This window comes from Musca autumnalis, unplaced genomic scaffold, assembly GCF_047663935.1.
Source record: "Musca autumnalis isolate F117 unplaced genomic scaffold, ASM4766393v1 scaffold_3, whole genome shotgun sequence".
Lineage (NCBI taxonomy): Eukaryota > Metazoa > Arthropoda > Insecta > Diptera > Muscidae > Musca > Musca autumnalis.
In genome coordinates, this window is record NW_027411866.1 from 105,158,858 (window position 1) to 105,181,726 (window position 22,869).

The following is a 22,869-nucleotide window of genomic DNA, read 5'->3' on the forward strand; positions in this document are numbered from 1 at the left end:
GTTTAACTTCTAAAATAATCCATATCGGTCCTCCCTAAGGGTACCTCCCATACAAAAGTTCAACATTTGTGTCTTAGTGCAGTTATTTCCAAATCCACATTTTTGTCGGCAAGTTCAAGTGACCAAAAAGGACAACAAAATTCTGAAGAGACCTTAAATCCAATCGACCTATCCGTAGGTTAAAGTTTCACTTCACATTGGCTGAGGGTATATTTCTGTCGCCAGAGCCGACTGACACTTTGTTACTTGTTAAGGTTCCCTGCAGTCACGAAATTACTTTACCAAAAATTGTCAGCCTAGGTTGTTATTACGATACCTCCCGATTTTCGCTATTTTGAGGGTTTTAGCTACATTTTTTTACTAAACCGTCAGTGGTCACAAAACGTATCCACCAAAAATTTGCAACATAGGTCCATGTTTTGATATAGCCCCCATATAACGGTATCTTCTGATTTTCGGTATATTGTGGATTTTAGCTAAAATTTTGGCTCCCAATAGTCACAAAATATCTCGACCAAAATTGTTCAACATTGGTCCATGTTTTGGTATCGCCTCCATATAACGGTACCTCCCGATTTTTAGTATTTTGAGAACTATAGCTAAAATTCGTCCGAACGGCGTGTCTAAGACACCACTTTTGTAGAGAAGTTTTACATGGCTTAAATACTCAGGAAATGTCGCCAACATTACTGTGGGGTATATTGCCACCGTTGAAAGGTGTTTTGATGTTGCCTGGCCGGGGAATCGAACCCACGACCTTATGTGTGCAAGGCGGGTGTGCATACCATTGCACCACGGTGGCACCCAGTCATAAATGTTACATTCATATAATGTCAGGGATTTGTTAGGAGTATAGTACGAGTATATTCTCAATCAAAAACCAAGGGATTGGCATGGAAGAATACACCTATATTACCATTCAAAGTTTTCGGGACTTTAAAAAGAAGGCCCGATTGCAGGAAAACTATACATTTTACAGAAAAAAAAGTTATTTTTAAAAAATTCTTAAAAAGTCTCAGAAATGTCATTTCCATATAATATTTTAAGTTTTCTCGCAAAAAAATTCTCAGCGCAAAGTGGGTTAACGCCGCGTCCGCGGCCGCGGCGTGTTCTAAGACTCCACTTGTAGAGAAGTTTTACATTGCCAAAATACTCAGGAAATGTGGCAACATTACTGAGGGGTATTTTGCCACAGTTGAAAATTTGCATAGCCGGGGAATCGAACCCACGACCTTCTGCGTGCAATGCGGGTGTGCATACCCTTGCACCACGGTGGCACCCCGTGGTCACAAAGCTACTTCAGCAAAATTTCTTTACATAGGTCCATGTTTTAGTATAGCCTCCATATGAAGGTAACTCCCGATTTTAGATGTTTCCCGGGGTTTAGCTACATTTGTTGACCGAACTTCCTGTAATATGACGTTTGAGGTTCCCAGTAGTCACAAAACTACTCCACCATAAATTGTTAACATAGGTCCACACTTTAATATAAACCCCATATAAAGATCCGCCCGATTGAATACAATTTTTGACTTTTTCGATTGTTTGAGTGGAGTAGTTCAAAACGAACTGACAGTGTTGCAAAATTTTACTGATCGCTACCAATATCATGATTTCATCCCGGCGAAGGGAATTATCAATTGGCTTCTCAGTTTTTGAAATGATGCCTTTTTAGCGAAAAACCGAACTCTTTAAGTGTCTAGTATTCTCATATGAATGAGAATCACACTCACTTTTCGGCTTTTCCAAAGAAACACCAAAATCAAAATATTTTGCAACATGTCAGCACATCAGCCGGGATGGAATCATGATATTGGTAGCGATCAGTAAAATTTTGCAACACTGTCAGTTCGTTTTGAAAAACATTACTCTCTGTAATAGAGGGTAATATATGAAGTTGAGCCAATGGGGGAATACTCCACTGAAACAAACGAAAATGAGATTGAATCTTCAACAATAAACAAAACAAATTTTTGACTTTATTTACACAAAATATCTCCATCTAAAATTGTGGACAGCAAAAAAAACTAACTAATATTCTTTAAATTATAGCTTCCTTATTGGCAATGATGGCATCATTTATGAAGGTACCGGCTGGTATGTTAGAGGATCTCACACAAAAGGTTACAACGAAAATGGCACTGGCATTGCCTTCATTGGCAATTTTATAGGTAGAAATAAAAACCAACAACAAACAGAATTTGTAATAAACTCAAATGTAAATTTTGTAATGCTAATTTTAGAAAAATTACCGAATATCAAGGCATTGAAAGCGGCTAAAGACCTTTTGGCATGTGGTGTATCGAACGGTACATTAGATCAACATTATGAACTATTTCATCCACCAAAAGTCCAGGTCTAACTTTGTACAATGAAATACAAGAATGGGATCATTGGTCGGCCAATCCAGGGAGAAATATTTAAAGAATAACCGCCTGAGTTCATATTGCAAAACAAAACTTAAAGATCTATCTTGCTCTTAAATGTGGAATTTAATCTAAATGACTCAAAATGTATACAAATACCTTATATTTATAAATAAAACCTATTTTTTCAATAAATTTTTGATAAGCATTTTCTCTGAAAATTTCAAAACGATTACATACACACATGTCTTTCCTAAAACAATAACTTTTATTTATTCCAACGGATTATGATTAATTAATTGTCTTCCCACCGCAAAGATGATACCGCAATATTGTGTTTGGCTATAAGTACAACATTCATTCCTAAATTGAATTCAGTCAGGTGTAAAACATAAGCTAGAAGATGCTATTAGCTTCTCGGTTATTAATTGCACTCTTTAGTTTTGTTCTTTGTATTTTTGCCATTCGTGGAGATTGTGAATGTGCGACAGATGCCAGACCAGATTGTCCAGAAATAAAATGGCGTCATAAATGGGGCAGCAATGCCAGTGACAATAATGTGTACCGTCCAATACCCGTAAAGCGTGTTGTTATTCATCACACAGTGACACCGGAATGTAACAGTTTTGAACAATGCTCGAGAATTGTTCGAAACATGCAAGCATTTCATTTGAATACGAAGAAGTACCAAGATATTGCCTATAAGTAAGTAAAACATGTAAGAAAGAATCAGTCAGCTGTGCTGATGGAGATATACCCTCAGCCACTGACCAAAAAAAAAGAAGAAAAAAAAACAATAATTATGCCGTATATAAAATATATTGATTTTGTATCACGAGTTTGCATTAAAATCTGTAAGTACCGTAATGTGGGACTATACCAAATCATTGACATATACCAAACATTTTTAGTAACCAAACTTCTTCATAATGAAATCGAAATATTAAATTACGTTAAACTTCGTTTGTTTTTAAAAAGTTTTAGAGTTATCTTGCACAATAGCCATTTTAGTATGTGCCGGGAGGGTTTTGGAGCTTGGACCATTATCTCAGGAAGTATTGACTTACTCCGGAAAAAGATGGTACGGTTGTAAATGAGGCCGCTAGAACAACCTACTGAAAAAAGAATCAAAACGATGCGAGAGGACCTTTTAAACTTCACTTTTTTCGAATTTTGTGTGGGAGGTACCCGAAGGAGTGGACCGATATAGCCCACATTCCAACCTGATACATGACTGGATGAAATAATATGATGTGCAAAGTCTGCACCAATCAGAAACTCCCTGCAAGAACTATCTTGCGTATTTGCCATTTTAGTGTGTGCCGTCAGGGTTTCTTGGAACATTTAGGCCAATATTTCCGGAAGTATGAACTTGCGCAAAAAAAAAATGTTACTGTCGTAAAGGGTGCCGCAAGGACAACCTGCGGAAAAAAAATTTCAAAACGATCCGAGAGGAGCTCTTAAACTTCACTTTATCCGAATTTTGTGTGGGAGGTACCCGAAGTTTGGACCAATTCGATTGCTCCCTTCGAGAGTTATCGTTCACACCATTTTACAGAAAAAAATTTAAATTTTTGTGGGGAGGTATCCGAAGGAGTGGACCGATATGGCCCATCTTCGAACTAAAACTAAATTTGGACAATATATTATGAGACCTAAAATTTGGTTCGAATCGGTTGATCCGTTCGAGAGTTATTGAGCGCACCAGCCAGCCAGACAGACAGACATTTTTCGTATCAAAGTGTATATGGCGAAAAGCAAAAATGTTTTACAATCGATGAATCCGAGTTTCACCCATTCAGAATTCGCGAACTGTTAACATATTCTATATAGTATGATATACATTCTTTAAAAGGAACTGTTTTAGGAGGAATCCCATAAGGTCGACCATAAAAATTTATTTACGTGGAAGCTGTGTTGGCATCAATGTAGAAAAATAGGTAAAAATGGGTTGAAGCCAACAAGTTTTATTACGCACCCTTCCGATTTCTGGCTTAACCTTACATTTTATAGACATATGCCCAAAGAAAGACTCAAAGAATACTTCATGGGCAATATGATACTAGTGTACCATTTTTCGATATATCCACTGCATCCACCTAAAATTGATGCTGACATTTTGAAGCCGGAATTTCGGGGTTTTTTGCATTGTTTTAATAATTCGGACGCGCAACAAGATAATATTCAAAACTCATAATAGGATTATAAAACTCGTGATTTTACGTCTTTTAATGCATGAGTGTGCTCCTTACAGCGTCCTAGTAATTGTAGTCTAAAGGCCAATATTTGATGCGTGAATTTTTTCAAAAACCTATTTTTTGCGTTTAAAATTTACAAGTGCCATCTAATTTCCTTTGTACCCCGCGTGAATTTAGTTTTTTTGCGTGACGGAGCCCATCCGCGATCGAATCCATCTACTAAAACCGCGGATAAAGATACCCTGAAAATAGGAAAATCAGCAAAAAATTATTTTGACAACTCCGCGTACTTAACCGCGATTTTCTTTAAATTTATTTACGTAAATGGAATCCTTTATACGCGATTATAATATTTGCGAAAACGCGTGTCACAAATTACAGAGATACGCGAGTAATATGGGTATCTTACGAAAAATATAATGTGAAGGCACATCCGCGGTTCTTGAAGAATCTATTTGAAATATGTGTATATAGACGTATTCTTGATGGGTGCTACCGAAACCGGATGCGCATTAAAATCTTATGCAGCAAATTGCTCGATTTTTACCCACTTTAAGGCTATAATAAATTTGGTATCATATTTTCCTACGCATTGTCTAGATTCCGCATATATTTTTTAAATGGTTTTATTTAGCTCACCCCGTTTGTTTTATTTATTCTTGGGTCAAATTTAGTAATTCAAATTTCACCCTCTTCCTGTCAACCGATTAATCTGAAATTGTGTATACACTTTGGATTTTGGTGACAATATTATAAATTCATGATGGCCGCCGCTACAAAATGGCGGATAATTTATGTTTTATTAATCCCATAAATATAGGTATCAAATGAAAGGGCTCAACAAGCAGAATACAATATACCATAAAAAATTGAAATCCAAGATGGCGGCCGCTACAAAATGGCGGATAACGTAGGTTTTATCAATCCCATCAATATGGGTATCAAATGAAAGGGCTCAACAAGCAGAATACAATATACTATAAAAAATTGAAATCCAAGATGGCGGCCGCTACAAAGTGGCGGATAACGTAGGTTTTATCAATCCCATCAATATGGGTATCAAATGAAAGTGCTCAACCAGTAGAATACAATGTACTATATAAAATTAAAATCCAAGATGGCGGCCTCTACAAAATGGCGGATAACTTAGGTTTTATCAATCCCATCAACATGGGTATCAAATGAAAGGTCTCAACAAGTAGAATACAATTTACTATGCAAAATTGAAATATAAGATGGCCGCCGCTACCAAATGACTGATAACAATTTTTTTATCAATCCCACAAGAAGAATACAGTGCACTATACAGTACATCTTATACACCCGAAAGCCATACAGTTTCCAGCTAAGTACAATTACAGGACGGCTGAAAGAAGAATGTTGCCTTTAATACTATCATGGGCTTCTACAATAAATAAAATGCAGGGCAGCACTGTGGATCACGCAGTCGTATATGTTTGAAGAAGGTCAAGCCTACGTGGCTCTTAGTAGAGTAAGATCTATGCAGGGACTACGTATAGAGGAGTTGGACTGCAATAAACTAACGGGCAAGAAACCTTGCAATAATGAAGCACTAAATGAATTAAACAGAATGCGAAATAAAAACTAAAAACTAGAAAATAAAACAAGTAAGAAAAGTCTATAGTCGGACGGAGCCGACCATGGGATACCCTATACCACTATCCTTGGACAATCGCTCTCCACGGAACTTCTTTTCAATGATTGTGAAAATTTAATTATTAAATATCAGAGATGTAATGTATAATACTTATGACCAAAACCAAAAAGTTATCTAGCATGACAAAGACATTTTTGTAGCAGGAAAGGAAAATTTAGTTCACACAAACTAAAATATAATGAAACCCACTTATGTAGTACTACTACTTCCGTTGTTTAACCGCTACGTTATTGAAATTTTTACCAATTTCACACAAAAGTTTCAGTCCATTTAACCCGCTAAGTATTATCTGATCTTCACGTTGGTTTGTACGCTTCTTCTTCATCATAAACCAGACGTGTGCACGGCCATCCACTGGTGGTTTCTGTAAAATACTCTTAATTTAATTAATTCAACAACACTTTGGCGTTTAGGTATTTTTTGTAATAATTCTTTAATAATTCATTTGTAGCACGATTTTAGGTAACATTAGTGCTTAAAAATGTCTAAATATGTAATGAAACAACAAGAAAAATTAAATACTATTTCTCCCTTAAATTTTCTCTTTTCCTATTTTGCTCACCATTGTCATAAACTCAAACTTTGTATAAATTTTTGCGGGTTATTATTTTGACCTACAGAGCCGCTACAAAATTGGTTAAAAATTTTTTTTTGGTCCATTTCATCCCCTGAAAATGTCACGAACCCAACCTCCTTAAAAAATTCGTTACAATCGGTCCATAATTGCGGCCTTAAGCTTGTTTACAATTTTTAATGGACGGACAAACATTGCTAAATCTCTTTATTTCGTCGAGATATGAATTTTGGCATACCAAATAAGGGGTCTAGGACGAATATTTCGTGGTGTTACATAAACTTTTGGAGAGACAATATGTAGCATGGGATAAAAATGTGGTTCTCTACACAGAACCCATTATATATTAGGCAGTAGGCCCGTTATCTAGCAAACACTTTATTGCAATTTATATCAGAGGAAAGGTCAGTAGTTTTTTTCCATATGTAGGCTACTTTGCGAAATATATATGTCCTCAAAGAATTAAAATATCGACCAAAAATAAAATTTTTATAAAGTTTTTAATTCATTAATTGGATTAATCGAGCTAACATGGCCTAAGGAGTTTTGTATTGAAAAATGAATTCTAGCGAAATACCACACACTCAACCATTACGCTACGATCGTTTCGCCTGGTGGTTTAAGCCAGGCTCATCAGGCGTATTTGAATGCTAATGGCTAGAAGACAAAGGCTGATTTTGATAACTTCTATTTATACAAACATTTTTACAATTTTGTAATTATGAAGTATTTATTGAAGTCTTTTTTCTTTATCAAGTCACCCTAGTGTCTTGTCTAGGAATCATTTTCTCAATACATACACATATACAATCGAAGGGGGGTTTCCTTCATGAATTGTAATGCCTTCAGTTTTGGAAGTTTTGGATATCATGTCATGACTAGTGGTTTAAGCCAGGCTCATCAGGCGTATTTGAATGCTAATGGCTAGAAGACAAAGGCTGATTTTGATAACTTCTTAAACCACCAGGCGAAACGATCGTAGCGTAATGGTTGAGTGTGTGGTATTTCGCTAGAATTCATTTTTCAATACAAAACTCCTTAGGCCATGTTAGCTCGATTAATCCAATTAATGAATTAAAAACTTTCATAAATAATGGCCTTCGTCCTAAAAAGACAATAATAAATAAAAAACTTCACAGCAGAGCCCGGCTGCCCGGCTGAGGTTTGAACCTGGGTCCTCTCCAACAAACAGACAATGTTGTCGAGATCTCAGCGTTCTAAGCCACTGCCAATGTATCATATCAACAAACTAGTCGACATGATGCCAATGTATCATATCCAACAAACTAGTCATGACATGATATCCAAAACTTCAAAAACTGAAGGCATTACAATTCATGAAGGAAACCCCCCTTCGATTGTATATGTGTATGTATTGAGAAAATGATTCCTAGACAAGACACTAGGGTGACTTGATAAAGAAAAAAGACTTCAATAAATACTTCATAATTACAAAATTGTAAAAATGTTTGTATAAATAGAAGTTATCAAAATCAGCCTTTGTCTTCTAGCCATTATGTTTAACATAAAACCGTTTAACTTAAAAAGTTTTTTTTACCTATTTTTATTTAATTCATTTTTTGAGGGTTTGTACGGACTCTGGGACAGGATAATGTGGACTTTCTTAATTTTTTTTATTATTTGTTGATTTTCCGCGAAAATAATAATAAATTTAATAACTATTTAAACATCTACGAATAGATATGAAATGCTGTTAACGATTTATGCATAAATTTTCTCATAACAACAAATAAGATATTTTTAAATATTTTTTCTTTATATGAGAATAAAAACCGCTATAACTTTTGCGCGCATCGTCCAATTTTGTGAACGCGAACAGATTTGAAACCAAAATTTTTTTTCTTAACCTCTATGCCAAAAATTGAAGATGTGCTCGCAAAAAGTTTTTTTAATGTTTTTCAAAATTGTTAAGTTCGCCCGGGCCGAATTTTTTATACCCTCCACCATAAAATATTCTGAACTAAAGCCACATTGCATTTGAAAAATCTAAAGTCTTCTCTTGTTATAGATTGGATTTTATGTACAGATTTATAGCGTTCCGGATAACTTAGAGTAAACAAGTAGGAAAAGCGTTAAGTTCGGTCGGGCCGAACTTTTTATACCCTCCACCACAAATTTCAGCCATTTCGGTGGATTAATGTGGCCACAACCTTCAAAATACCGAAAATCGGAAGGTACCGTTCTATGGGGGCTATATGATGGCGTGGACCTATACCTACAAATTTCTGAGGGAAAGTATATACCCCCAACGAAGACTAAATACCAAATTTCAGCCATCTCGGTGTGAAAATCGGGAGATATCGTCCTATGGGGGCTATATCAAAACGTGAACCTATATAAACATTTTATGGTAGAAATGTTTCTTAGCCTCTGGAAACACAAAATACAAAGCTACAACCGATTCTGTTGTCAAATGGGACGAATACATTCAAAATTTATTAAAATGACGCTTACTTTATATGGGGCGTTATATGGGGGCTATACCAAATCGTGGACCTATATAAACCAACTTTGGTAGGAATGTTTTTTGGCCTCCAATTCGGTTGTAAAATGGGACAAATATCTTAAAAATTCCTTAAAACAACGACGCTTCACGCGTCATTTTGTATGGGGGCTATACGAAAGCGTGGACCTACATAGCCCGCTTTCAATACCTACGTACAAAAGTCCTACGTACATATAATAGATTTTCCCAAAATTTCATACACCTACGTCAATCCGTTCGGACGCTAGAGTGATTTCCACAGACGGACAGACGGACGGACCTGGCTATATCGATGTAGAATTGCACGCTGATCAAGAATATATATAGTTTGTGGGGTCTACAATGATTATTTCGAGTAGTTACAAACGGAATGGCAAATTTAATATACCCCCATCCTATGGTGGAGAGTATAAAAAGTGATCATTACTTTTCAAGGAGGACCTTCTAGGCATTATCTTTTAATGTGAAAATTATAATTTTAATGCCTCCAAGTTCGTTCGTGGTTGTGTAGGCTCTAATCTTCCTCTTTCTTTTTTATACCCTCAGCATTTATGCTAACGATGGTATATATACACTTTCATACGGTCATGCCTTATCGAAATAATGGTTTTTGACCCCAAGTATGTTTGGACGAAATGTGTTTCAGATAATTTGGAGTTGATTTAGCCATGTCCGTCTGTCTGTCTGGGTGGCTGGAGCGCACGATAACTCTCGAACGGATCAACCGATTCGGTCCAAAATTTGGCCTTCGTAATATTTTGTCCACACTTAGTTTAAGTTCGAAGCTGGGTTATATCGGTCCACTCCTTCCGGCACCTCCCCCACAAAAGTTCGGAAATGTGCGGAAAATTTGTGCGCACGATAACTCTTGAAGGAATTAACCGATTTGGTCCATACTTTGCACACCGTGAAATTTCTACCAGACTTAGATGTTGTTGCAATATAGACTTAATCGGTCCACTCCTTCGAGTACTTCCCACACAAAATTTCGGAAAAGTTCAGTTTAGGACCTGCTCTCAAATCGCTTTGATTTTTGTTGTAGCATTTTGTATTCACTGCCTCACATATGACGGTATAAGCTTTATCAGGGGCAAATCCATACTTCCTTTGAAAATAGCCTGAAAGGTACAAAAAACCTCTATGACACCGTGCGTAGTGGTTGGAGCGCAAGCTAACTCTCGAACGGATCTGCCGATTTGGTCCAAAATGTGGCCTTCGTAATATTTTGTGCAAATTTAGTTTAGATTCGAAGATAAGCCATATCGGTCCACTCCTTCAGGTACCTCCCCCACAAAAGTTCAAAAATGTTCGGAAATATTGTGGCACGAAAACTCTTGATGGGGGTGACCGATTTGTTTCATACTTTACACATCCTAATATATCTACCAGATATAGATCAGGTTCGAATATGGCCTATATTTGTACACTCCTTCGGGTACCTCCCACACAAAATTTTGGATAAATTCACTTTAAGACTTGCTCTCGAATCACTTTAGTTTTTGTTGAAGCAACTTGCATTCGCTGCCTCAATTACGACAGTAAAAGTTTTTTGAGGGGCAAGTCCATACTTCTTGAGAAAACAGCCCGAAAGTTGTAAAAAAACCCTATGGCACCATATGTAGTGGCTGGAGGGCTCGAACCGAATACTGCGTTCGTCCACACTTTGGATATTGTAATATTTCTTTGAATATTAGATGAAATTCTAAAGTGGTGCTTATAGGTCCACTCCTTCCGGTACCTCCCCCACAAAATTCAAATTACAGATAGATCGGTCAACAAATGTAGCTAAACTCTTCAAAATACCAAAAATGGAGGGTACCGTTATATGTGGGCCATAACAAAACATGGACCTCTGTTGAAAATTTTTGTTAGAGAAGTATTGTGAATACTGGGAACCTCAAATATCAAATTACGGATAGTTCGGTCAATAAATGCACATAGCTATTTAATTGTTCCACAAGCATCCTATACGGGACAAGGGAGAATTCTCTCATATCAATGAGTGCACCCCGATTCATATTAGCACAATAATATGGGACCTACTGTTTATCGCCGAGTCCGAACAGCGTGTCTTAAGACACCACTTTGTAGAGAGGTTTTTATGACTGAAATACTCAGGAAATGTCGCCAACATTACTGAGAGGTATTTTGCCACCGTTGAAAATTTTGATGTTCACTGGCCGGGGAATCGAACCCACGACCTTCAGCATGCAAGGCGGGTGTGCATACAATTGCACCACGGTGGCACCCAAATGCACTAGCACTAGCTAAGATCCTCAAAATACCGAAAATCGGGAGGTGCCGTTATGTGGAAGCTATACCGAAACATGGACCTATGTTGAATAATTGTTGGTAGAGAAGTTTTGTGACCACTTGGAATCTCAAATGTAAATTTGCACGTAGTTCCGGCAAAAATGTAGCTAAAATTCTGAAAATACCGAAAATCGGGAGCTACCGTTATATGGGGAGACTATAACTAAACATGAACCTATGTTGACATGTTCAGTAAAATAAATGTTGCTTACATCTTCAAAATAAATAACATCGGAAGGTACCGTTGCATGGGACTATACCAAAATATGGACATATGTTGACAATTTTTGGTGGAGAAGTTTCGTGATGGTAAGGAACCTCAAAGATCAAATAACGTGTAGTTCAGTCAAAAATTTAACTAAAACGCTTAAAATACCGATAATAGGGAGGTGCCGTTATATGGAGCTATACCAAACCATGCACCTATGTAGATAATTTTTGGTGGAGAAGTTTTGTGACAACTGGGAACCTCAACTGTCAAATATGAATATGAGTTCGGTCAAAAAATGTAACTGACTTCCTGAAAATACCTAAAATCGGGAGGTGTCGTTATATGGGGTTACACCCAAAACACGGAACTAGATTGACAATTTTTAGTGAAGAAGTTTTGTGACAACTGAATATGAGTTCGGTCAAAAAATTTAGCTGACATATTGAAAATACCTAAAATCGGAAGGTACCGTTATATGGGAGCCAAACCAAAACATGGACCTGTGTCGTAAATTGTTGATGGAGAAGTTTCATGGACACTCCTATTGAGACACTTCCAAAGCATGGTTTTTGAATGCTTCAACAGCATCATCTGGCGCAGAGGGAAATCGGCTTGAATCTTTCACTTGCCTGGCTTCAGTAGCGGGACCTCCTTGCCAACATTCCAGGCTTCTGGTACAATATGGATTGTCAACGATAGATTAAGGACACTTGTTTGTGTTTGAATCACTATTTCCCAGCAAAATTTGAAGGAAGGGGTTCTATGCGATGACGTGATTTCATCGTATATTTTGCATTGGTTCAAAGCAAGTCGTGAAAGATCCGATCTTTTCATTAGCATTTAAACCCACGCAAAGGAAGTCATGAAAGATCCGATCTTTTCATCAGCATTTGAATCATTTGTACAGATCACTACAAAAAAACAAGTCGATTTGTACATCCCTAGAAGTAGCGACATCAAAACAAAAGAGTATACATTTCCAAAATTGTTGTTATAAAATTACAAAATTACAAATTAAATGTAGGTTCACGAACTAGAAATTCTTAAAGGAGTGCTGTTGGAGTCCATGTCGAAATCTGAACTGGTGATGAGAAGATAATAGAAAAGCTTTTGTAAGATGAAGCAAAATCAGTGGCTGAGAGTGGACGAAGTAAACTCTGTTGCGGTGCAGCGGCGGTGATTAAATTGAAATTTTGGGTGTAAACTTTATGCTGATAAATAAAGGCCTGCGTACATAAGCTGCCTTGCCTGATTGCCTTGCTTTCCTGCTTATTTCTGACATAATAAAAATAAAAGAATAAAGAGGGCCGAGCAAATTTCGAACTGGGTTGCCCTTTTCTTTTTTATTCTTTTATCAGAAGCAAGCAAGGTAAGCAGGCAAGGCAGCATATGTACTCACCCCTTAAGTTCTAGTTATTTCAAGAATTAGTTTGAATTAATAAAGAGTTTGGTTTGTCATGAAAATCATATTTCAATACAGAATTTTCCATTTTCCAAACAAGACATGAAAATGTCATGCCAAAGGGTTGGTGAAAATGACATGTCAAAGCATTGGTCAAAATGACATGCTTAGGATCCGACAATGAATGTCATCTTAAGATCCGAAAATGAATGTAATCTTATGGTGGTCACGCTCATATAAAATTCATGAGTGAAAATGCTAAAAAGATGACATGACAGATCACTTGCACCCATGATTCAATAGCATCCTTGGCATCGAATATTTTGCTGGGTTGTTACTGTTGCAGATGTGTTCACTAAATAATTCTTAAAAATCAGGAACTTTAAGGGAAAAAAGGCAGTATATAGAGTGGAATGTGTTCGTTGCAGCATATTTTTTATTTATTCCTATTTGATATTTTACGGAATTTACATGTACATGAATCTGGAGCAAACCAAGCCTCATTATCACACTCAGAAACGAAACATAATTAAAAAATTCCCTCCGGAATTTCTCTTGGACAAAGAGAAAAGAATAGTTTCGAAATTCGAATCATTTAAATAATTCTACATTTTCGAATATGATCTCAGTTGATTTGTAGCAGCTCAGAATTAAACATCTTGTGCCTACCTACGAAACAAGAATGCTATTTAAAATCGTTTGTGTGTGTTTTGCTGTTATTTGCTTCAGTTATTCCGCATTGAGTGCGGATTGTCCGCGCATTAAATTGAAACGTCAATGGGGTGGCAAATTAAGTAAAAATATTGATTTTCGTCCCGTGCCCGTAAAGTACGTTGTCATTCATCACACCGTGACACCGGAATGCGACAACTTCCTGCAATGTGCTCAGCTATTGCAAAATATGCAGCATTATGGTATCAATACTCAGGGATTGGATGATATTGCTTATAAGTAAGTTAAGAGGCTATACCATTTTTTAAGGAACTTATAGATTCACTTTGGCAGTTTTGTTGAGATGTGTGTTTTACTTACTATTTGTATGTAGTCAAGCTTAATCTCATATTTGTTGTTTTCATATTTAAAAACAACAAGTTTAAAGTGGGATGTAGTTAAAATTGATTACTTTTGGGGATGGCAGAGAATACTAGTTTCGTCCAACACCACTTGGACTCATCAGTTCTCTTAGTTCTTTGTATTGAAACAAAGAACCCTTCCCCAATTTTATGACGACTCGAGCTCAAGAATAAGTGTGACTGATGAATTCGTTTAAATCAAGCATGGTCACATTTGGCACGGCGGTGCCGATGATTTTCGGCAATTTACACGCACACGACCCGAATGCACAGAAAGAGCGTACAAAAGAGAACAAATGTTTTGATTTGTTATTGTTTTACAGCTTGCGTGAAAACAAACTTACTAACACACTGTTATAAGTTGCCAATATTTTGAATACATTCACATTTTCTCCGTTCTCTTTTTGGTCATGCCTGGTTTAAATGCGAATTCAACCGAAAACACCCAAAAACTCTCGTAGCCGCATATGTAAACCAAATTAACTACTCCCACTGTCATGTGTCTCCACATTGGTTTACATATGCGGCTACGAGAGTTTACATATGCGGCTACGAGAGTTTTTAGGTGTTTTCGGTTGAATTCGCATTTAAACGAATTCATCAGTCACACTTATTCTTGAGCTCGAGTCGTCATAAAATTGGGGAAGGGTTCTTTGTTTCAATACAAAGAACTAAGAGAACTGATGAGTCCAAGTGGCGTTGGACGAAATTAGTATTCTCTGCCATCCCCAAAAGTAATCAATTTTAACTGCATCCCACTTTATACTTGTTGTTTTTAAATTTGAAAACAACAAATATGAGATTAAGCTTGACTACATACAAATAGTAAGGCACTTATATTTAAAATATTTAATTGAAAAATGAAAAAAATCTTAAAAAAAGTATTGCAGTACCAAAGAAGACTAAGTAACAAATCACAATTTCGGTTAGATATCCACATTATCTTCCTTCAAAATACTGAAAATCGAAAGATAAACGTGGACTTATATCGACGAATTTCTGGAAGAATATTTTGTAGCCCTAAGGAAGACTAAATACCAAACTTCAGCCATTTCGGTTAGATTTCGTGGCTGAAACCTACAATATACCGAAAATCGGGAAGTGCAGTTCTTTGAGGACTATATCAAAACGTGAACCAATGTAGCCCATTTTCAATACCAAACATCCTATTAGTAAAAGAATCTTCTGTGTCATCCTGTAAAAAGGTCTATTTTAAATATTTCGAGTTGTATCATGATTTCAACAGACGGGCATGGTTATATAGACTTCGAATTATATGATGATCAATAATACTTTATAGGGTCTTCGATGTGTTACAAACAGAATGACAAATTTAATTATACCCCCCGTATTATGGTGGAGGGTATAAAAAGGAAAGTCGTACTAAGTAGAGATATCACAGGAACACTTTGAATGTCCTGCATAAAGGTAGTAATTTGATTAATGGATTTTCGCAACAGACGCGGGCGCCAGTGTATACATAAGAAAATCAACACATTCCTTATTCTCGAGCAGTATGTTGCTCTGATTCACAACGTCTGAGATGAAGATGTCCCTGAGATGATCCTCCACTAGGAAGCAATGACTATCACTGATACACCCATTGGAATCAGCCTTGTCAATGATTACCAACCTGAGAACTGTCGGGACAATCCTTTGCACAGCATTGTCAACATGCTAGCGGTTCGATGATAATGTTTTCTGCAAAGAACTAGGGTTCCAACTGTCCTTGCTCGCCTTCACAGACGTACAAGTCTTCTGCGAACATACACTCAAGAGTTGTTGGCCTATCGAGTAGTCATCTTCCGACTAACCTTTTTCATCAACGAGACGTACTACGCAAATGAAAGTACCAGATGTGACAGTGTTAATTTCTTCCCGGCGAGTTGATGTTCCTCAGGTGACCTCGCATTCTTTGCAACCACTGGTCGCGATTTCGGATTGACCGTCTGAGCGGCCTTTCAAGTGGTGGCGCATTAACTGCCTCACATCCATCACCCTGATAAGGGATTTTGAAATTGAGGCAGACGAGGAGTCCAGCAAGTATTTAGGCGTAGTCTTCGCCTTTTAAAAGAATTTGACTTAAATCCCTTGGTTGAGGACCTTTTTTATAAGAGGAGTATCCTGAGGCCTCAACCATTTCTCAGTCTTCTCTGCTTTAACTTATCTGTCACCGTACCATTGAATTCCCCTTTTAGGTGGATGGAATAGCCGACTGCCTTGACACCTTTTAAACCGTTCCTGGTTGCGGATTTTCCTAAGCCGTAGTGCCATCTGAACACGAGGTTCCCTCTGTCATCACCTTCACTGGGGGCTTCCACAGGGGTTCCTCCTGTTCTTGATGTGGTAATTTTACTAATAGGAAATTCCCTTTTAGCTAGGTGAAGAAAGTTCCTTTCGAACATCCTCAGAAACTTTACATTCGTTCTTATCAGGTCAAAATTCGCTTTCGCTGTATTCTTGTATTCAGATCTTTGCTTACGTACTATCTTCGCGATTTTTTGTACTTTGTCCATTGCTTCTTTAGCTATGACTTTTTTGGAGGTCAGAGGTATTGGTTACCAATTTCAACCTTCAATGCTTCCTGCCCAAGAAGTAAAAAATAAGGAAATTAAATTTTATTCGTATAGATTATTGGATCTGTCAGTGAAATAATTAGGCTCACTGTTAGCGACACCTCCTCCACAAACATCTTAATTGGACTTAAATGTATGCCAAAGCCAGATTTTGAATAGTTTTGAAAACTTCTTTCTCCACCTTCAGAAATTCTGCTTCTTTTTAAAATTAGGTATCTCTTCATACGGCATTTCAGTCCACCACTACTGTTATTTGTTTTTATACCCTCATTTGCGACCCTATATATTCTTGATCAGGATAAAATTCTGAGTCGATCTAGCCATGTACGTCTGTCCGTCTGTTGTAATCAATCTAGCGTCCGCATAAACTGAGCTAGAGAGCTAGATTTTTGCACTCGGCTATCTTTTCTCCATAGACAGATCAAGTTCGAAGATGTGCTATATCGGTCCATGATTAGGTATAGCCCCCATATAATGGTATCTCCTGATTTTTGGAATTTTGAGGGCTTTAGCTAAATTTTGTTGACTAAATTACCCGCAGTTTGACATTCGATGTTCTTAGAGGTCACAATGCTGTATAGGTATGGCCCCCATATAACGGTACCCCTGATTCTGTTTTGTAATTTAACAATTGAGGTTCCAAGTGGTCACAAAACTACTCTATTAAAAATTGTCATCATAGGTACATTTTTGGTATAGCCCCCCATATGACAGTACCTCCTATTTATGTGCTTTTAGGATTTTAGCTACATATGTAAATTGATATTTTAGAACAATCTGTAAATTGACATTAGAGGTTTCCAGTGGTCACAAAACTTCAAAGTTGTTATAACACCCCTACAAAGATGCTGCCAGTTTGAAGACATTTTTAGATACATTTGCTAACATTATTTAGGCAGTTGGGGTATTTGTGGTCACAAAATAATTATTCCATTTTAGTTCAGAAAATGTTATGGTGGAGGTTATAAAAAGTTCGGCCCGAACTTAACGCTTTTTTATACCCTCCATCATACATAGTATGGAGGGTATAATTAAATTTGTCATTCCGTTTGTAACACATCGAAATATTCATCGGAGACCCTATAAGGTATGTATATTCTTTATCAGGGTAACATTCTAAGTCGATTTAACCTTGTCCGTCTGTCCGTTTGTTAAAATCAAGATACAGCTCGCAATTATTAAGATAGAGCTTTGTAATTTGGTATAGCAGTTTCTATTACTACAAGGATGTTTGGTATTACAAATGGGCTAGATCGGTGCACGTTTCGATATAGCCTCCATAGAACGGTACCACCCGATTTTCGGTATTTTGAAGGATTTAGCTTCCTTATCACACCGAAATGGCTGAAATTTGATACTTAGCCTTCGATGGGGGCATAACACTTTCCCACTGAATTTTGTCGGTATAGGTCCACGCGTTCAAATAGCCCCCATAGAACGGTACCTCCAGATTTTTGTGGTTGTGGCCAGAATAATCTACCGAAATTGCGCAAATTTGTTATTTAGTCTTCGTTGGGGGTATAAAACTTTCCATATGAAATTTATCGGTATAGGTCCATGCCTTATTATAGGCCCCATAGAACGGTACCTCCGGATTTCCGGCATTTTGAAGTTTGTGGCATCAATATTCCACCGACATTGTTGAAATTTGGTATTGATTCTTCATTTGTGGTACAAAACTTTCCATATGAAATTTGTCGGTCCACGCCTTCATATAGCCCCATAGAAGTACATCCCATTTTTCGATATTTTTAAGCTTGTGGCCTCAATATTCCAAGAAAATGACTGATATTTTTTATTTAGTCTTCGTTGGGGTACAAAACTTTCCACCTGAAATTTTTAGGTGGAGGTCCACGCCTTCATGTTGCCCTTAAATAACGGTACATCCCGATTTTCGGTATTTTGAAGGTTTGTGGCCACAACCACCGAAATGGCTGAAATTTGATATTTAGTCTACGTTGGAGGTAAAATCCTTTCCGACAAAAATTCGTCGGTATAGTTCCACGTTTCGATATATCGCCCGTAGAACGGTATCTTCCGATTTTCGTAATTCTGAGGGTTATGACGTCAATATCCCACAGAAATGACTGAAATTTGTTATTTATTCGTCCATGGGTTTATAAAATCTTCCAGAAGAGAATTATCAGTACAGGTCCACGTCTTTCTATATCCCCCATAGAAGCGTACCTCTTGATTTTCGGTATTTTGAAGGTTTTACCCACATTATCTTACCGAAATATCGGAAGTTTGGTATTTAGTCTTCTTTGAGGCTTAAACCTTCCCCCCAGCAATTTGTGGGTATAGATCGAAGTACGGTACCTCCCGAATTTCGGTATTAAGAAGGTTTTAAACTCACTATCACGAAATGGATAAAATTTGGCACTTAGTCTTCGATGGGGGCATAAATCTTTCCCCCTGAATTTTGTCGGTATAGGTCCACGCGTTCATATAGCCCCCATAGCACCTACCGATTTTTGGTATTTTGAAGGTTTTAGCCTCATTATCACACCGAAATGGCTGACATTTTGGATTTGGTCTTCGTTTGTGGTATGAAACTGTCCAACCGAAATTTGTCGGTATAGGTCCACTTCTTCATATTGCCCCCCTAGAACGGTACCTCCCGATTTACAGTGTTTTGAAGGTTGTGGCCTCAATATCCCACCGAAATGGCTGAAATTTGGTATTAAGTATTCGTTGGGGGTATAAAACTTTCCACCTGAAATATGTGGGTATGGGTTCAGGCTTTCAATAAAACGGTTCCTCCCGATTTTTTGTATTTTGAAAGTTGTGGCCGCAATATCCCACTGAAATTGCTGAAATTTTGTACTTAGACTTCGTTGGGGTTATAAAACTTTCCACCGTACATTTTTCCGTATAAGTCCACGTCTTCCTATAGTCGCCATAGAGCGGTTCCTCCCGATTTTTGATATTTTGAACGTTTAGACTCATTATCAAATCGAAATGTTGTGGCCGCACTATCCCACTGAAATTGCTGAAATTTGTTACTTAGACTTCGTTGAGGTTATACAACTTTCCATCGTAAATTTTTTCGTATAAGTCCACGTCTTCCTATAGTCGCCATAGAGCGGTTTCTCCCGATTTTCGATATTTTGAAGGTTTAGACTCATTATCAAACCGAAATGACAGACATTTTGTATTTGGTCTTCGTTTGTAGTATGAAACTTTCCACCTGAAATTTGTCGGTATAGGTCCACCTATTCATATAGAAGGTTGTGGCCTCAATATCCCACCGAAATGGCTGAAATTTGGTATTTAGTCTTCGTTGGGAGTATAGAACTTTCCACCAGAAATTTGTCGGTAAGGGTCCACGCCTTCATATAGCCACCATACCCTCCAATTTTCTGTATTTTGAAAGTTTTAGCCACATTATTCAACCGGAATAACTGACATTTGGTCTTTAGTCTTCGCTATACAGGTACAAAACTTCAATTGCAAAAAATCAGACAGTATATGTCCACGTTTTGGTATAGCCACCATTTTAGATTTTTTGATGATTTTAGTCACATTTTTCTACCGAATGGGTTGTTAATTGGATTTTGGTCTTCACAGAAGAAGAAAACTTATTCGCAATGGAACTGTCCATATATCCAAGTTTAAGTCTATCGGTATTGCCAAATTTTATGTATTTCGAGGTCTTTTTGTCAAATTTTTCGAACCGAGATTGCTGTAATTTAATATTATGTATTGCCAGAGGATACAAAAGCTCAATTCGGGAAATTAATAATATTGGTCCATATTTTGGAAAGAACAACGATAACTCCCTATGATGATGCTTTAAAAGGGAGTATTATCAGTTAAGATATTCTGCTCCTTTCCTTTCATAAACAAAAGGAAACTAATTGTTCTAGTTTACTTCAAAACACTTCGTGGTGAGGGGTACCAAAAGTTTGGCTTTTTAAGTGTAAAGCTGAAAACAGATACAACGTTTGATTAAAGTTTTGCGTTGGGCGTCGAGAAAAAAACAACAACAACAGGGCGACGACGACAACAAAGTCCAGCGTTTATCTGTTTGTCGGCATATATTTCAAATGAATTTGAATTTTTCGGCATCATGCCCAACAGTGTAAAAACGGCCAAAACGACACAAAACTTTAACCAAACGTTGTATGTGTTTCTAGCTTAAGTTTGTTTGCAATGGGGCCTTAATACCACTAAACCTTTTATCGTTCTTGTGAATGGGGGCGTATTGCGGCATATGTTAGCTTTCTTCTACCTTTATAGATTGTTAAAGATGTGTGTCATATCAGATGATACCACAAAGATATAAGAATCCATTTCCTATGACAGAGACACCAAGACAAGTCTTGAATGTTGCCATGCTACTGTAAATTTCAACTGTTGCTTCTTAATATCCATCATAAGATTTTGGTTGTCAAAACATACATATTTGTTTTAATATCTCTGAAACCCCATTTCACAAAATCTTCTTAAAAACTGGACAACAGTAGGGTATTTCACATATCGCCTACTGTGTTTGACACATTTCTTATTTTCGAATTATCAATTAGCGATTTCTCTTAAACCTCACTTAAGCCATTCTACTCAGAGAGCTTAGTTGATAATATGTGCAAGCCAATCAACAATAAACAATCATCTCTTTGTTTGAATCACCCAGAATGAAAAAATCCCCCAAGTTTTTATTGATTTCGTTTTGTTTTAATGTGTCATCTCGAATGCAACTGACTGACTGCCTTAATTACTTTTCATGAATTTCAATTTCAGTTTCCTTATCGGTGATGATGGTCTCGTCTATGAAGGAACGGGCTGGCATGTTGCTGGTTCGCACACGTATGGCTATAATCGAAATGGAACGGGTATAGCTTTTATTGGAGATTTTAGTGGTATGTATGTAATTTGTGTGTGATGCTATACAGTCAAACGGGGTTAGGATGATCTGCAGTTACCAAAAAGCTAACCTTATATAAAAAGCAATTACGGCATTTCCTGGGAATATAATAGGACAATATGTTGTTCAATTATTTTTAGCTTGTTTATTTTAACCTGGTTTGACTGTAAATTTGATGACGTATCTCTTATTTTATTTGCTTCTTTTCTTTTTATATCTTTGTTTGTTTCTTTTAAGCTAAACTTCCCTCAAGCAAAGCTTTAGATGCAGCCAAACATCTTTTGAAATGTGGCGTAGAGAATGGCGCTTTGGACACAAATTATGAACTCTATGCTGCTTCCCAAGTCATATCTACCCAAAGTCCAGGCTTAACTTTGTACAATGAAATCCAAGAATGGGATCATTGGTCACCGAATCCATAGAAATTTTATGTTAGACAAAAATTGTAAACAACAAAAATTAGATTTTATAATAAACGTTAAAACTTGTATCCTCCAAAGAAAGAGATACAAACGTTTTTTGTGGTCTTTGAGATATAACAAGTTAAAATGTCGTTAAGTTCGGACAGGTCAAACTTTTTATAACTTCCACCAGTGTTATTAACTGAAATGAAATATTTAGTTTTTTTTTCTGCTACAAAAGTACATATCGCTCATTTACTCAAAGAGTGGCATAACTCAAAAAATGGGTTTTTTGAGTTAGCAACTTCTATCTTATCTACGACTTCTACTTTATCATGTGTCAATTTTTCATGCTCATATCTCTAAAACTTATCGAGTTACAGCTCATTTACTACTGGTTTGGCATAATTCAACAAAAAAGTTTTTTGAGTTTCTTATGCACTGAAACACTTCACAGTTCAAAATTTCTTGCACAGAAATTTAGCACGGATATGTGACTAGCTATTTGCAAAGTATGAGCTAAGTTGTTATTTTATTTGTTGTGTAATAATGTTTTTAAGTTGCAAAGTAAAATTTCAATCGCCAACTTAAAACGCGTTTTTCTCGAAACTGGAGTAAATGAGCGATATGGGATTTCTGATTGAAGTCGGACAAATTTTCAAAGTGAGGTTTTTGATTTTCTTTATTTTTTGCTGCTCATTAAC

At 36.9% G+C, this 22,869-nt stretch overlaps 1 protein-coding gene across 2 annotated transcripts; it reads left to right on the plus strand.

The window, feature by feature from the left end:
- The first annotated feature begins 2,725 nt into the window (after positions 1-2,725).
- On the plus strand, positions 2,726-22,269 carry LOC141397272 (peptidoglycan-recognition protein SA-like). Of its 2 annotated transcripts, none has more exons than XM_073973375.1 (3): positions 2,726-3,071; positions 21,641-21,759; positions 22,002-22,269. In XM_073973375.1, exons 1-3 carry the CDS (start codon positions 2,770-2,772, stop codon positions 22,184-22,186), a joined length of 606 nt encoding a protein of 201 aa, XP_073829476.1. In that variant the 5' UTR covers positions 2,726-2,769; the 3' UTR covers positions 22,187-22,269. The 2 variants fall into 2 exon arrangements, with proteins under 2 accessions (XP_073829476.1, XP_073829475.1); XM_073973374.1 differs by lacking the exon at positions 2,726-3,071 and adding an exon at positions 13,866-14,199.
- The last annotated feature ends 600 nt before the right edge of the window (positions 22,270-22,869 follow it).